Source organism: Martes martes, assembly GCF_963455335.1.
Source record: "Martes martes genome assembly, chromosome: 6".
Taxonomy (NCBI): domain Eukaryota; kingdom Metazoa; phylum Chordata; class Mammalia; order Carnivora; family Mustelidae; genus Martes; species Martes martes.
The window spans coordinates 64,700,562-64,715,105 of record NC_137893.1 but is presented as its reverse complement, the minus strand read 5'-3'; the positions used below and the strand labels follow the sequence as shown (position 1 = coordinate 64,715,105).

The 14,544-nt window shown below is 39.1% G+C and overlaps 1 protein-coding gene across 1 annotated transcript in view; it reads right to left on the bottom strand.

Moving 5' to 3' along the window:
* The window catches only part of MAP3K5 (mitogen-activated protein kinase kinase kinase 5), a 198,033-nt gene that overhangs the window by 115,969 nt on the left and 67,520 nt on the right, over positions 1–14,544 (bottom strand). The window contains exons 3-6 of the mRNA XM_080806936.1: positions 8,500–8,523; positions 2,720–2,913; positions 1,747–1,915; positions 473–579 (exon numbers count right to left, since the gene is read on the bottom strand). Of these exons, the coding sequence (XP_080663062.1) occupies positions 473–579; positions 1,747–1,915; positions 2,720–2,913; positions 8,500–8,523 (494 nt within the window). The remainder of the gene's footprint in view (positions 1–472; positions 580–1,746; positions 1,916–2,719; positions 2,914–8,499; positions 8,524–14,544) is intronic.

Here is a 14,544-nt window from a genome sequence, read left to right as displayed (position 1 = left end):
GGGGGGGAATCAGTCAGGGAGACAAACCATGAGAGACTAAAGACTCTGGGAAACAAACTGAGAGTTTCAGAGGGGAGCCACCCGAGTGGGGGGAAATGGGAATTAAGGAGGTCACAGGTTGTAATGAACACTGCATGTTACATGCAAAAAATGAATCATGGAACACTATATCAAAAAACTAATGATGTACTGTATGGTGTCTCACAGAACATGATGAAAAATAAATTAAACAAAACAAAACAAAAATAAAGAATTTAAATATATAAACTGTAGGGGCTTTTTTTTACTGTCAAAAAAATAAAAAAACAGAATGCATATGCTCCCTATATTTCACATGGTTGAAGCAGAAATATTAATATTACATTCCAATAGGGAGTGGCTGCAATGCTACAGCAAAAACATATCCTAGGAAGAAAATGCAGGTTATAAAATAGTATGTTAGCATAGTACGAACAGAACCTTTTCTTCTTACCTATTCAGTGCAAATGCATAATGAAACTTCACATGGTGATGGGAAGCCAAATCAAAGGTTGGCAGCTTTTCTAAGGTCTCTACCAGCTTCACTATAGAATCATAGTCCTTTCAAACAAAAGGAGAATAACACAGAATTAAACCACTAGGACAAAGTTCTGACAATGAGAGGACTTTTGACAAGCATATATCTAAATCTTTGTAGAAGAGTGTTAAAAAGAGAACTAGGATCCATGAACTACTTTGAAGAATCTAGAAGCAAAAAGAAATTGATTTTTCTTAAATAAGGAATTTGGATTACATAGGTAAAAACCTTAAAATATAGAGTTACCACAACTGGCCCCCATTAGCATGATAACACTCTATTGTCTAACTATGGGTGGTTTGCCTCTCCCATGGAGCCAGATTCCTGGCATGGTGTCCTATCAATTATTTTCAAAGAAAGAATTTTCAAAATATCAAGGACATGGAGCAAATGATTGAACCTCTCTTATAAGTCACAAGATGATATCATTTCAAGTTCCCCTAGTCTTGGGATCTGAAATACCACACCTCTACATATATGTTAATTTCTGTTATTCTCATGAAGCTTTACTTGGGCCTGAAAGGCTGTGGGGGGGGGGGGGGCAGGATAAGAAACTAGAAGTCACTTAGATTTTACTATATAAAAATCTAAAAACAAATTCTCAACTCAGAGAGGATTGCCTTCTATTTACCATATTTAAAAAATTTTAAGACATGTCAATAAAATTAAATGGCACATTGGTGTGTTTTACATGAAAAATTTTCTAAGTTATTTTTATAATTAATCAGTTGCATATTTCTTGGTCCTGGCTAGTCAGATCTAGCACTACCAATTTCAAGCAACAGAATTCCAAGGAGTAAGAGCTATGTCCAGAAAGCTCTCCCTCCCACTTCTGCTATTTGCCACAACAAAACTTTCACTTATTATCTGACAGGTGTGTCTGAAGCTAACAAATTAGTATAGGTTGTCCACAGGTTAGCTATGTACACAGATTTTTCTTTTTGTTCTTCTGGAGGAAAAACTTGGACCTTTACCATGAAAGTACTTTGTTACATAATCAAGGATGGCTAACTCATAGGAGTCTTTTTCATTCATCATAAATTCTCAGGATGGAGAGCTTAGAAAAGGCAATAAAAAAATCACATGTAGTGACCTGAATGACCTCTCAACTAACTGAAATGTGATGCTAACTCTCCCTTATTCCTTCAACATGCTACATGACGAAGAATTTCCTGTAAGCATCTTCTCACCTGGATATCTCTGTAGGAAAGTAAGAGGTTTATGACAATATCTGCTGTCAAGACTTCGATATTATCTACTCGTTGCCGAATTCTTGCCAATTCAGCCGCCAATTCTTTACCAGTGTATAAATTTCGAGCTTTCCTGATATCATTGAGTATAGATTCCCGGAAATACTGGCTGGTGGGAGAACACATTTCAAAGAGTTAATACTAGAAGGGATTTCAATGAAAAGCAATGATTGCATAAGGAAATGAATGACATCTGCGGCATTTGTAACCTTCAGTTCACAGGATGCATAGATGGAACACCTCATGGATTTTGCATTATAAAGAATTTTGGGAGTCCTATATGTATTTTTTAATACTCTGCTTTGCTTTAGAAAAACTTATGTAAATATACTGCATCTTAATGACTTTTCCAAGAACCTGCCATGTGCCACTTGAAATACCACAACTTTATTTTTCACTGCACTGTTTTGAGTAGAAATTGTTCCAAATAAATCAGGTGTGCCTATGATTTGAATATAATATATCCCTGACTTTCTGACTCAGCCTCATCACAGATTACCCTAACTGGTTGTTCTTAACTAAAATATAATAATGTCATCAGCAATTCTCGAAAAGTTCCTGTTCTTATAGTAAAAGTCTGTGGACATTAGTTCTGACAGTGTTTCTGTACTTTGAATATATATACATATATATACATATATATATATATATGTATGTATATATATTTTTTTATCCCTACCATTACCATAATGTACTTAGCAGTCTTTTTTTTCCCCTTTCTGATCTCAAGTGGTTCTCTTCTGAATACAGTAAACTGTCAGGCATCTCTTTTATCTACTTAGAAGATATCATACTTTCATTTTCCTGGTTGTTGGCTGTGTGCTGTATCTGAGAAACATCTGATAAGATGCACAAATAAAGGAAGTAGGACATAACTCTGTTATCATCATCAAACGGCATTATTCAACTTTACCTAGAACTTGCTTGTGCCACCTTCAGAAGCTGAATGAAACGATCCACAAGAGGTAAGCAAATGGGTCCAAGAAGCAGCTCGAAGTTCGGTTGCATGAGCTCCGTCAACCCCTTCATGAAGCTGCTATCACAGCAGTAGACCTTGTTGTGTGGAGTGATCATGTAAGGGACGAATGTATAGTTCCCAGTGCACATCTGTATAAAGAAGAGGTGCCAGGAGCGGGTGAGCTGGCCTGGAGACTCCACACTAACAAAATCCCAAGTCCTACTGCACTGAGTCATTTTAAATAGTCATCCTGAATGTGAAGCAAAATAGAAAAACCTCGTTTCTTATTTATGACCTATGAAAGTGGAAATTTCCTCCAATTTCTTTAATTGCTGAATGCAAATAATTAGGACTTACAGATGATGCAAAAAACAAACAAACAAACAAAAAAACCTAAAAAGCCAAAAAACAAAAACAACAACAAACCAGTAGGAGGGTTTCCATCAGTCAATTAAATATTTATCCACCATCTCTGATGGCTAAGGCATTATGATATATGCATGCTGCAGGAAAAACAGAGGAGTTTAAAACACAGCCTTCAGTCTTCTGGGGAATTTAAAATTTAATCACAGAGACACAGCATAAATACATGACAAGAATAAGAGCTAACATTTAAGGGCTCTGCACCTGACAGGCTATGCTGCGAGTGATGCGGAAACAAAGCTGCTCTCTCCAGGCTGCTCTGTCATGGTCACGGCTCCATTAGCCTCCTAGCTACTAAAACTAGAGACCCAGAAGTTTTCCCTGATGCTCCCATTTCCTTCACCACCCACATCCTATTGAAATCCAGTCTATTCTACCTCCAAAATCGATCTCCTATTTGTCCATTTCCCTCCATCTTCTCTGCCCACATGGAAGACAAGGCCAACATACCCAGCCTGAGCTACCATCACTGGCCTTCAGTTGGCCGTCCTGCTTCCACTCTCCCCCCTCAATCTGTTCTCTACCCACCAGTCAAAGTGATCTTTTTTTCCCTTACATTTTCAAGTTTTTATTTAAATTCTAGTTAGTTAAGATACATGGTAAAATTGGTTTCAGGTGTAGAATTTAGTGATTCATCACTTACCCCAACCTCTTAGCAACCTATATCAGACCGCTTTCCTCAGCTGCCTAAGGCCCACTCCCTTGCTCCTGGGAGGAAAATAAGACACGTCCCGGGGGCCTACAAGGGACTGACCACCCAAATCCTACTTCTCTCTCTGCCCTCAGCCCACGCCACTCTCCACTCACTCCTCCCGAGCTTCCCTAGATCCCCAATGATGTCAGGTAAGAACATTAGTGCAAACAAAGGGTGAGCTGGGAGGAATAAAAAGGAAACTGGATTGGACATCCCTGAGTAAGTCAGCCTGCCTGGATCTAAGAGCTCGGGGGAGGGATGCGGATGCAAAGCTCAGGACCTTAAACTGTATGTTCTGGGCATGGGAATCATGGAAGGATTCAGAGCAGTAAAGAACACATGAGCACAGTCTTAAATGGGGCTACCTAAAATGAGTGGTATCATTAGCAAAACGAAAACTCAGCAGAAGCAGACTTCATTATTTATGAACATATTACAGTTGAGGGCACTTGTTGTATATCAGGTAATAAATTACAAACAGAACCTGACTGCCCGTTAATATATGACAGGAACTTCAAGAGGTTGAAACCTGAGCTGGGGTGGGAAGCGTGAAATGTTCACGATTAAAAAGGCTGAGATTTAAGGAGGGCAGGACACCGAGAGTCAGAATGTCTAGAAGAAAGCCAGAAATATATGATTGGAACATAAGAGAGTTTCCAACAACAGTACAGACCTGGGAAGCATTTGGTGTGGTTGAATCTAAGGAAACATGAGGGACCTCTATGAGAAAAACCATACAGAGGAGAGGAAAAAAAAAGGCAGAAGGTTGACAAGTAAAATGAGTTATGTGGGAAACCCCATCACTGTTCTGGGGAGCACAGCGAGCCCAGATAATCGGATCCTAGCCATATCAGCATTACGGGGAACAATACATCACTTCGCTTAGAAACAAACCAACGAGAGCAAACATTGACTCACACTTGCCATGTGTCAAGAATGAACAGTCATGCATTCCCAATAACCTACCAAAGAAGGTACTATTGTCTCTGTTTTGTTGTTTTGTTTTTTTTTTTCAAAGATTTTATTTATTTATTTATTTATTTATTTGAGAGAGAGAGAGAGAGCATGAGCAGAGAGAGGGAGGAGCAGAGGCAGAGGAAGAAACAGATTCTCTACCAAGCAGGGAGGACTAGTGTCTGTTTTATAGGTGAGAATTCAGACAAGGCTCAGATAAGGTCATGCATCTGGTCCATGACGTGTTTGGGACTCTAGCCCTGGGGCTCTTCTCTAGAGGGTATCCCATTATCCATTAGAGGGGTCAACACCCTTCCAAAGGGCCTCTACAGGCTGACACACCAACACCTCACCTCAGGTCACTTTCGTGGAACCCTGCATGAGCCAAGCTACTGCCTCACAGCAAACAGACGAGAACTGATAAATGGCTTTATGGCCAGACTGAATTATTTATGAACATAGTCTCTCAGGCACTTGTTGTATGTCAGGTTGTGAAGCAGAAACTGGACCTGACTTCCATTTAGAGTATGAGAGGAACTTCCAGAGGTTGAGATTTGATTTTTCAATCAAACACATGAAACTGTTCCTTTCTTTTTTTTTTTTTTTTAAGATTATTTATTTATTTATTTGACAGACAGAGATCACAAGTAGGCAAAGAGGTAGGCAGAGATAGAGGAGGAAGCAGGCTCCCTGCTGAGCAGAGAGCCCGATGTGGGGCTCGATCCCAGGACCCTGAGATCATGACCTGAGCCGAAGGCAGAGAGGCTTTAACCCACTGAGCCACCCAGGCGCCCCAGAAACTGTTCCCTTCTTAAGCTCTCCTCCATGGACAAATAATTTGGAAGGCTAGTCAGGAAGAGGAAAAATAAACATATCCTGCTTCTAAAATGTTTCTGACATCCCTCAGCATGTCCACCAATTTAATCCTTTGACCTGATCCATTGCCTGAGCAGAAAAGAAAGGCAAGTGTACCAAGAGGCTGCCTCCCAAAGCTTATAGAGCTTTAACTATGAGTGGGTTACAAAAGAGCAACAGAACAAAATACTCCTTAGGTAAGTACTATAACTCACAATTCAAAAAGAAAATGCTCTGAATATTCCAAGTCAAAAGTTAGGACAAACAGATGAAAAGCCAATAAACCAGAAAAGCACTATTAGCGTTTCAAAACAGTATTCTGCTGCTGCTGCCGCCGGATAAAGTTCTGTATCCTCAGAAGCCTTAATACCACATGTCATTATGCCTAAGACATGAAATAAGATACATCACTACTCAAATACTGGGCATCGGGGAATAATGCATCTGTGTAAAACTAATTCTGGGAGAGAATGACTCTCGGATGTCTGGGTGCATAGCAGCAGCGGAGGGGTAGAGACAGAAAAACGAGAGTCATGCAAACAGCAGAGAAAAATGGATTCTTGCAACTGCCTCCTTCAAACCCCATGGAATAAGGCTTCAGAGCCCTCACAGAAAATAACCAACATGCTAAGGTCTTTCTAAGTGCCTGGCCTCACTATACTTTCTGGAGTCTCTTCCCTATGTTTCTAAGGCAATAAATGTATTTTTTGCCAATCTCCCATTGTTGGGGAAACACAGGGGCGGGTGATGAAGCTTCAGGAGCCACAGGGATGCTCGTAGGCCTAAGCTGAGACCCCTGTGAGCGTGCGGTGGGGGAAAGTGGGAGGGTTGCTTGTGACACCATTTTTTTTTTCTGCTTAAAAAAGCACATTTTTCAGAACAATGAAAACTAATACTATGGCAATCTTTTTTCCCTGGGTTGGCTCACCTATACCTCAGGAATCTTATTACTGCAATTTCTGTTTATAGATGGTTGTTGCACCCCTAGTTTGAAATAACTGATCATTCAAAGCAAATTAAAAAAGAAAACACCGTGTGATCAAGAATAGACACCTTGGGCATAGCAACTGCCTTTTATTAATAAGGTACTAATTCTAAAATATTTAAGCTTGATTCTTGAAAAAGAAAGCCCACATCTCCTTAAATTTCAAAACACCTGAGGTGTGCTCATAAAATAACAACAGCGATCTCTCTGGCCCACGCCTGTGTTCACAGCTATAAAAACCTGCAATTCAAAACCTCGTCCTATTCTATGATCTTTAGTTAAAAGAATAATGCTGGCTCTGTTTTTCAATTTTTAAAAGTTACATAAGGATGAACATACATATATATGTGTGGAAAATGAATTAAGTTTCTGGGAAGAAATGCTCTCAGCATTCAAACATATTGATATACCAGCTCAAAATCCTCAACTTTTGAGAAGGACACCCAGCCCCTGAAATCCAGCAGCTTACTCAAGCCAAGAGGTGACCTGTTCATCATGTGCAGTATTTGGAAACCTTAAAACCCCGTTTCTCCACAGGTCTGACCTGCCAGTGGGTATGATTAGCTCTTTCCTCCAAGTTTCTGGTAAAGACCACCTCCTCTCAAAGACCTGTGACCATCTGGTATATGGCCACCCACTCTTCAGCACATTGCCTTGCATTAGTTTTCTAATCTGTGTCTTTGCTGATTTGTTTACCAATCTTCTCCCCAAACTAGACTCTGGGCCTAGTCACTGGTCATCTCCCGGAGCAGTTAAGAATCTGACTGCCTCGATTTTCAGCCGCTATAGTGAATCCCTGCGGCACCAAGCCCAAAGCCTGGCACACGGTACGTGTTCAATCACTATTTGTTTAATAAAAATGTTACATGAAATAGATGCCTGAAGCAATAACTGCTCATTTCCTGTGGAGATGGGCAGAATAAAAGTGCATAATGACAACTTTATTTATGTTGCCATGAGTCTCTGACTCGGTACAATCTTAACCGTAAGTTTTAAATCTTTCTGGTCTAAGGAAAAATTACAATTGTATTTTTTAATCTTATCATCGTAAATCAAATCAGGTGCAGATCTTTAGGTAGGATATTATTTGTTGTAAGTTGCAAAGATGCACTCTTTGTGGTTTTTAAATACTGGTTTATTTTCCAAATGAAAAGTATAACCACTAGCATAAGAAGGCTGATGTCCTTAGACATTAAATAGTATAATTTTTCTTCATGCATTTTTAAAATTTGAAATTTATTTTTATCACTTTTTAGCTTTTATTTAATACTGTATGGAAGGTAAGAATTCTGTGGTGTGGTCTCAAAGGCAGATTACAAGACTCTGGAACTTAGATCAAACTGTATAGATAGTTAGATAATAGATATACATGTACCTATATATGTATGTGCATACATGGGCACATTTGTACCTGTAATTTGTTATACAGCATATACATAGGTACAGATATCTATATATGTGTGTATATAAACATATATACATGTGTATAAACATATATACACACACATACACATATATGCAGTATGTGTATATATGATGCCTGAGTGCCACTCAGAATTACACAAAATTGGATACACTATGGAAACATTTTTTTCCAAAATATAAATATATATGCAATAAATAGGCATCAGTGTCCTCTCCAGTAAAGTTTTGCTTTTAAAGAAATGTTTTGATAAAATAACCAAATTTATATTGATCTATCAGAAACTCTAAAGAGGGAAAAAAAAGAAATTAATAATTTGTAGAGATTAAAAAAAGGCCAGAGATTAGTTGATGGAACAGAAAAGATAAAAAATTTCTGAAAGAGTTAAAGAAAATACTCACAGTATTCTTCTGGCAAATGATTTCCTGAAAAATGAGAAAAGGAAAAAAATTAAGTTGAAGTTAATATAAAATTAATTCAATAATTAATTTAACTATTTGATGCGGGAAAATGTCTTAGCAATCTGAAATTTCAGGGAGTGTACCATGAGTTTCTGTATCAGAGAAATTTACAGTCTGATGAAAATAAGAGAAAAATAAAAGGATTCTCAATGGTTTAAAGGAAACTGTACAAACATATAAAATCTGAAAGCTGAATAATTTAAAAACCATTCTTGCAGAATATGTAAGCACAGAATTATCAGCCACAACCTTTTTAGGAAAAGGCTAAAAGTTCAGTTTTCTGATGTACAACATCACTCACACTCTGGGGGGGTGTGGACCATGGGACCATGCAGATGCTGTCTCCTGGGAAATAAAGGGTATTGGCTACTTATCAGAGTGGGCAAATCCACACCTATGTAAGATCATCTGACAATAAACAGTCACAAATATAATTTACATATTGTTCAATTAAAAAGTGGAATGGGAGAAATACACTGACGGCATTTTCCCTATCTTCTAGGTTGTGAGGAGTGAGATTGTGCAAATAATGTAGCTATACTGTGTCAGGTGCATAAAAACTCGTGATAAAGCTTGCTGTCATCATCATGATTTCTGGATGTTTAAACGAGTAGAGGCATGGAAGAGACAATCTGGAATATCCTGTGGCATAAAGGCTTCACTGAGGCTGGGGAATCATGATTTAGAAAGAGAAATGGGACAGAATTTTGGAAATGATGGCATGTATGTTGTCATGGAAACAGGGACTGCGAGACTTTTGTGGTGCCTCAAGGGTGGGTCCATCTGGCTAAGAAGAAGAGCCAGATCTGGTGAGGTAAGGAATGAGCAGAGGAGCAATTCAAGGTTCAGCCAACTGGCCATCACTCTTCATCCCAAGATCAACATGGGGGCAACGGGGAACTGAGAAGTTCTTCGGCTTAGGGCAGTATGTAGGAGTTTTGAATGTTTAAGGGTAATGGATGAGTAAATAAAAAGCTATAGAAGAAGGAATGGTGTTGGGTAATTTTGAAAGTCATAATGATATATATAAAACAGTACAAGAGGCCCTTCAATACTTCACAAATGGAAAAGAAAAAAAAAAGACACGTACACATTTAAAAAGAAACATTACATGCCTGGGTCCACATGCATGCATGTACACATATGCTAAATCAAAAGAGTAACACTCCAATAAGGCCTTGTGTTTCTGAGAGAAGGAGGATTTTACTAAGCAGTAAGGAAGTCTGGAAAGATCAGCAGAGAAGGTGGAACTCAAGATGAGCCAAGGAGGACGAACAACTTCCAAAGACAAAGCAGGAAGGTGGAGATACAAGTTAGAGGACCAGGAACACCAAAGGTCCCTTTGGAGAATAACATAATTATCAGGGACTAGAGAAGACAGTTCATTTGGGGAAGTAAAAAGGAGAGAATAAAAGAGGCATATGAAAAAGATCTTGTGTTGAATCATTAGACTAAGAAGAAAGTTCATTTTGGCATGTACCAATAATATTAGAAAGTTACTTGGGGCCTTACTGGAAAAGGCCCTGAATGCCAAAATAAAGTACTTTGTTTTGTGAGCAACTGGCAGTCAAAATGTTTTTTTAAGGTGAGCAACATACATAAAGAAGAATCAGCACATGGGACACTGTATAAGCAAAGGCTGGGAACATCATCAATGTCTATCAACTAGAAACTGGTTGAATAAACCATGGTATGTCCATTCAATGGAATACAATGCAGCTGAACCAAGAAAGAGGAAGTTCTTCATGCAACAATATGGAAAGATCTCCAAGATATACTGCTAAGTGGAAAAAAGCAAAGTACAGAATGGTTTTCAAACATATGCTCCTATTTACGTATCAAAGAGAGAAAAAGAAAATTCTAATTTGTACATTCATAAAATCTCTCTAGAGGAATAGACAAGAATCTAGTCATAGTGGTTGCCAGCAGAGGGGAAGTTGGCTGGGTGCAGAACAAAGATGAGAGAATGATTTTTCACTATATATCCTTTCCACTTTTAAATTTTTCTATCAGGTGAGTGTGTTACCCAAGAAAGACAAATACGTAAAATGTAAACCTTGTTAAAGTCTAAAAAAATACTAATTCAATGGTGGTATGTAGTATTGGAGGGAAAAGAGCATTTAGGTGACATTGCAAAAGTTCAGGGACATCAAATTAAGGCCTTGGATGACAGTGGTGCCGGGGGGACAGAAATCAAGAGATGGATGAGTGACATTGTGGAGGAAAATTCAGGTGGCTTTTCCCACAGGTGTTTCATAGATAGTTAGTCCATCTCTCTTTCTCCACCCCCTCCCCCTGCGCATGCACTCTCTCTCTCACACACACATACACGCACACACACACACAACTGTTCACAAAAAAAATAAATACAAAAATGCTGGATAATCACAAAATTAGGAACACAGTATGCAGAATTTTCCAGACTTGATTTAGGGAGCATCTCTTCAGAGAAGCAAATCACAGTCTTTGGGATGCTGCTCTCTTGTGACAGTCACACGCTCCTCTCCTCCCTCCAAGTAACAAGGGAATGTCCTTCTCTTCTTCCTCTACCACACAATATCCTCATGCACTGACTGCATAAGAAGTCTGTTCTTCGTGAAGGTGCCTTCAATGATGCCAATTTTCCCAACAGAAGTAGATGATGTCCTTATTTCTGCCCCGACTACCCCTCATACAGACCTCTATGACAACAACACATGTACCAATTGCAAAAGTGTTATCATATGATTCTCCCATCCTACGTCATGAGCAACTTGGATGTTTTATTCATCTTCATACCCCAATGGTTGCCTAGTAAATCGAATGGCATACAGTAGGTACTCAATAAAAGCATGAAGAAATGAATAAGTTAATGAAAGTATAAAATATTGGGCTCTGGAATCACAGTAGAAATGTGTAAGTCCTGGCTCTGCTCCTGACTAGCCATCTGTCACTTCCCCTCCCTCTAACGGAACACACTAAGAGCTGGGTTGAGCAAATGCCCATCTCTTCCAACTCTGTGTTCTAGCATTTGCTTTTGGCTAAAGGCCTATCACAGTGAGCACTGTCCTTGTGCCAAAGGAAGGAGAGATGTCCTCATGCCCAACACAGGAGCTCCCCTCCCAGCATCTCTCTTTTGGTGCACTGGGCCCAGAAATGGAAGTTGTAATGAAAGGAGCAGTGGGGAACACTGAGCAGGCTGACGGCTCCCTCTGCTTGCCCCCACAGAAAATAAGCCGCTGTTGGCTTAGAACCAATATGCTACATCTTCCTGAAGAATGGCTCATTGGAAAAACAAGCCTCTTAAAAGTCGTCTTTGCTTTCATTTCATTTTGCAATATAACAAATTAGGAAACTATATTAAAATCATTCCCATAAAAAATCTCCCCAAGAAATAATACGAAGTGTGTGTGAGGGCTATGTCGCACCAGAGACAGGGCACAGTGGCATGATTTACAAATCAGTGGTCGGTTATCAAGTAAGCAAGATGCTTGCGGGAATGTCCAGAGGCAGCACTTCTATTAAAAGGGCACAGGTTCATTCTTTCCAGTTCACTACTAAACTGCTAAACCACTTTATAGGGTCACATTTTCAAATGATTGTTTCCCTAACATTTACTGATTGTGTAATTTATACTACTAAGTTAGCTGCTATTTAGAAGTACTGAAAAGAATCCAATAAAAATTCACTGTGAAACAAACAAACAAAAAATCCTAGGATCTACTGAATTCTTATTAACTAATGCTTATGTTTTGTAGAAGCTAAATGAATATAAGTTATTCTCTTGAAGGAGACAGAGTTTACTCACAGTTTATGATGTAACCTTACATGATGCATCCACTCGGAAGAAAAAAGGACAATCTGTGCATTTTAACTTAGTACAAATAAATAGCAAACAAGACCTTGCAAGGTATCTCCCTACTTAGGCAGACTAGTGAACGTTTAATGTGTACTAAACCCATCAAAGGAGAAAAAAAGGAGGAAGGGGAATCAATTTAAGACACAATTGCTCTATTTCACATCACAGCATGGAAGCTTCTCATCTGAAGTTCCTTGAAATAAGACAGTAAAATAAACATTCCCAGTGAAATGTTTTGAGGGTGCATTGCCTCACTACAACTTCAGACTTGTCTGAAGTCTTTCGGGGCCTTCTAGTCAGTGCAACCCCTGCCTGTACCAGAAACACTCCCCCCCCCCCCCCCCCCCCCCCCCCCCGCCACCGCAGAAATTTTTACCCCATTCTCCAGTACCCTTTGATAACCAAAGAAGGAAGGAAGACAAAAGAGACAATCTAATCAAACATCTCTTTGCAAGGGAAGACAAAGACAACTTTTGATAGCTATTTGGGACAATGTAACTTGGAAGAGGTCATTTTAAGGAGAAATAAATGGAGTATCTCCAAAATTGGAAAGTGTTTGTGCCTAGAATTTAGGTAATTACAGCCAGGGGAAGGAAATGGGAACAGCTGGTGTGGGCTTGCCAAGTTAAATTGACTCAGGGTGGGAGAAGCAGAACTAGCAAGCAGGATCTTAGTTTCCTGAAAGAAAAGGAGCAGGCTGGGAGTTCCTGGCCAGGAAAGAACATGGTCCCCAGCTGGTGACCTTCTGGGTCCTCCCTTCTGATCCCTCTTCCTGTCTAAGAGGAACTGGGCAAGTTTTCCACCAAAGTTGGGTAAAAGAGGAATATTTCTTATGCTCCCCAGCTCCATTCTCTTACCTAATTTCAAAACTTCAAAATAAGACTAGGAAATATTAGATGGGCTGTTGTGAATACCCTGGGCCTCACTGAGGAGGTGGGTCTCGTCCTTCCCCTCAAGCATGCTGCTAAAATAAAGCTGAGCCAGGTTAGGAAGAACACTCCAACACAGGTGTCACAGAATTGGCCCATCTCTAAAGTTAGGAAACACATTAGACTTGTGCTTATACGTTATGCTTGTATAAAAGCTCAAGTTAAAAAAGAAAAAAAAAAACCAACCTCGATAATCTAAAAAGAATCCAGAAAATCCTATTTTTACAGGACATACAAAATCTGTGTGCAGACTTAGAAGTATACACAACGACAAGTCAGACAATCTCGGGCTCCCCCTGATCTGACACACTGTGTGTGTCTCTAAGTCACTATGACTCTCTGGGTTTATTTCCTACCTGGAAAGAAAGTATCTTTTATCTGCCTAATCTATGTAGCAAGTACCTAACATGTCTTATCTCCTTGGATTGCTTTTAAAGAACAACTGAAATAAGCTTATGAAAGTACTTTACGCATTTTAAGGACATACGCAGTATGAGTATTACTATTATAATGTAAACAACCCCAAATTGGTTCCTATTTTACCAGATCTAGAGACACTGTATACCTGTATTGTTTTGTGATCCGTAGTGTAAACACAACCTTCTCCTGATATAAGCAACTGTCAATTAAAACAACCTGTACCAAAAGTCAAGTTAAATTATACCAAAGCGGGAAAGCAATCCTAAAAGAAATTCTAGACTCTCTTCTCCTTCCCTCTGAGTTTTATTTTATATTTAAATAAATATGTCTTGGTGTAAGTAGATATGGGTCTTTAAATGGGGCAGGGATGCTGACGAGTAACATTTTACACATAGAGAATTGGAAACAGCTTTTTAACACAAACTTCTCCTTATAATGTGTTGCTATTATAATTAACTTCCTCTTCTTTGACACCAGCTGTTTCTTTCAACAACACCTAATTGGACCAAATTATTCAAATGCAGGTATTTCTTCTCAAAAAAAAAAACAAAACCCTATTGTTGTATAGCTAGAGGTATCATGAATTTCTGTACACTAAATCACATTTTTCACATAAATTTCAGTAAAAATGTCAAGGATGTATTCTAAAAGACCTAAATCAGATGACGAATTGGAGAATCGGATGATGGGTGGGAGTGCCACAGAGATCAACCTGCCTAGAAGGATCATTTATTTATACTGAGCAAAAGGGAATAGAATTCAGACAAGCCTTGCCCCCTTTGGGTGGGAGTCAGGAGG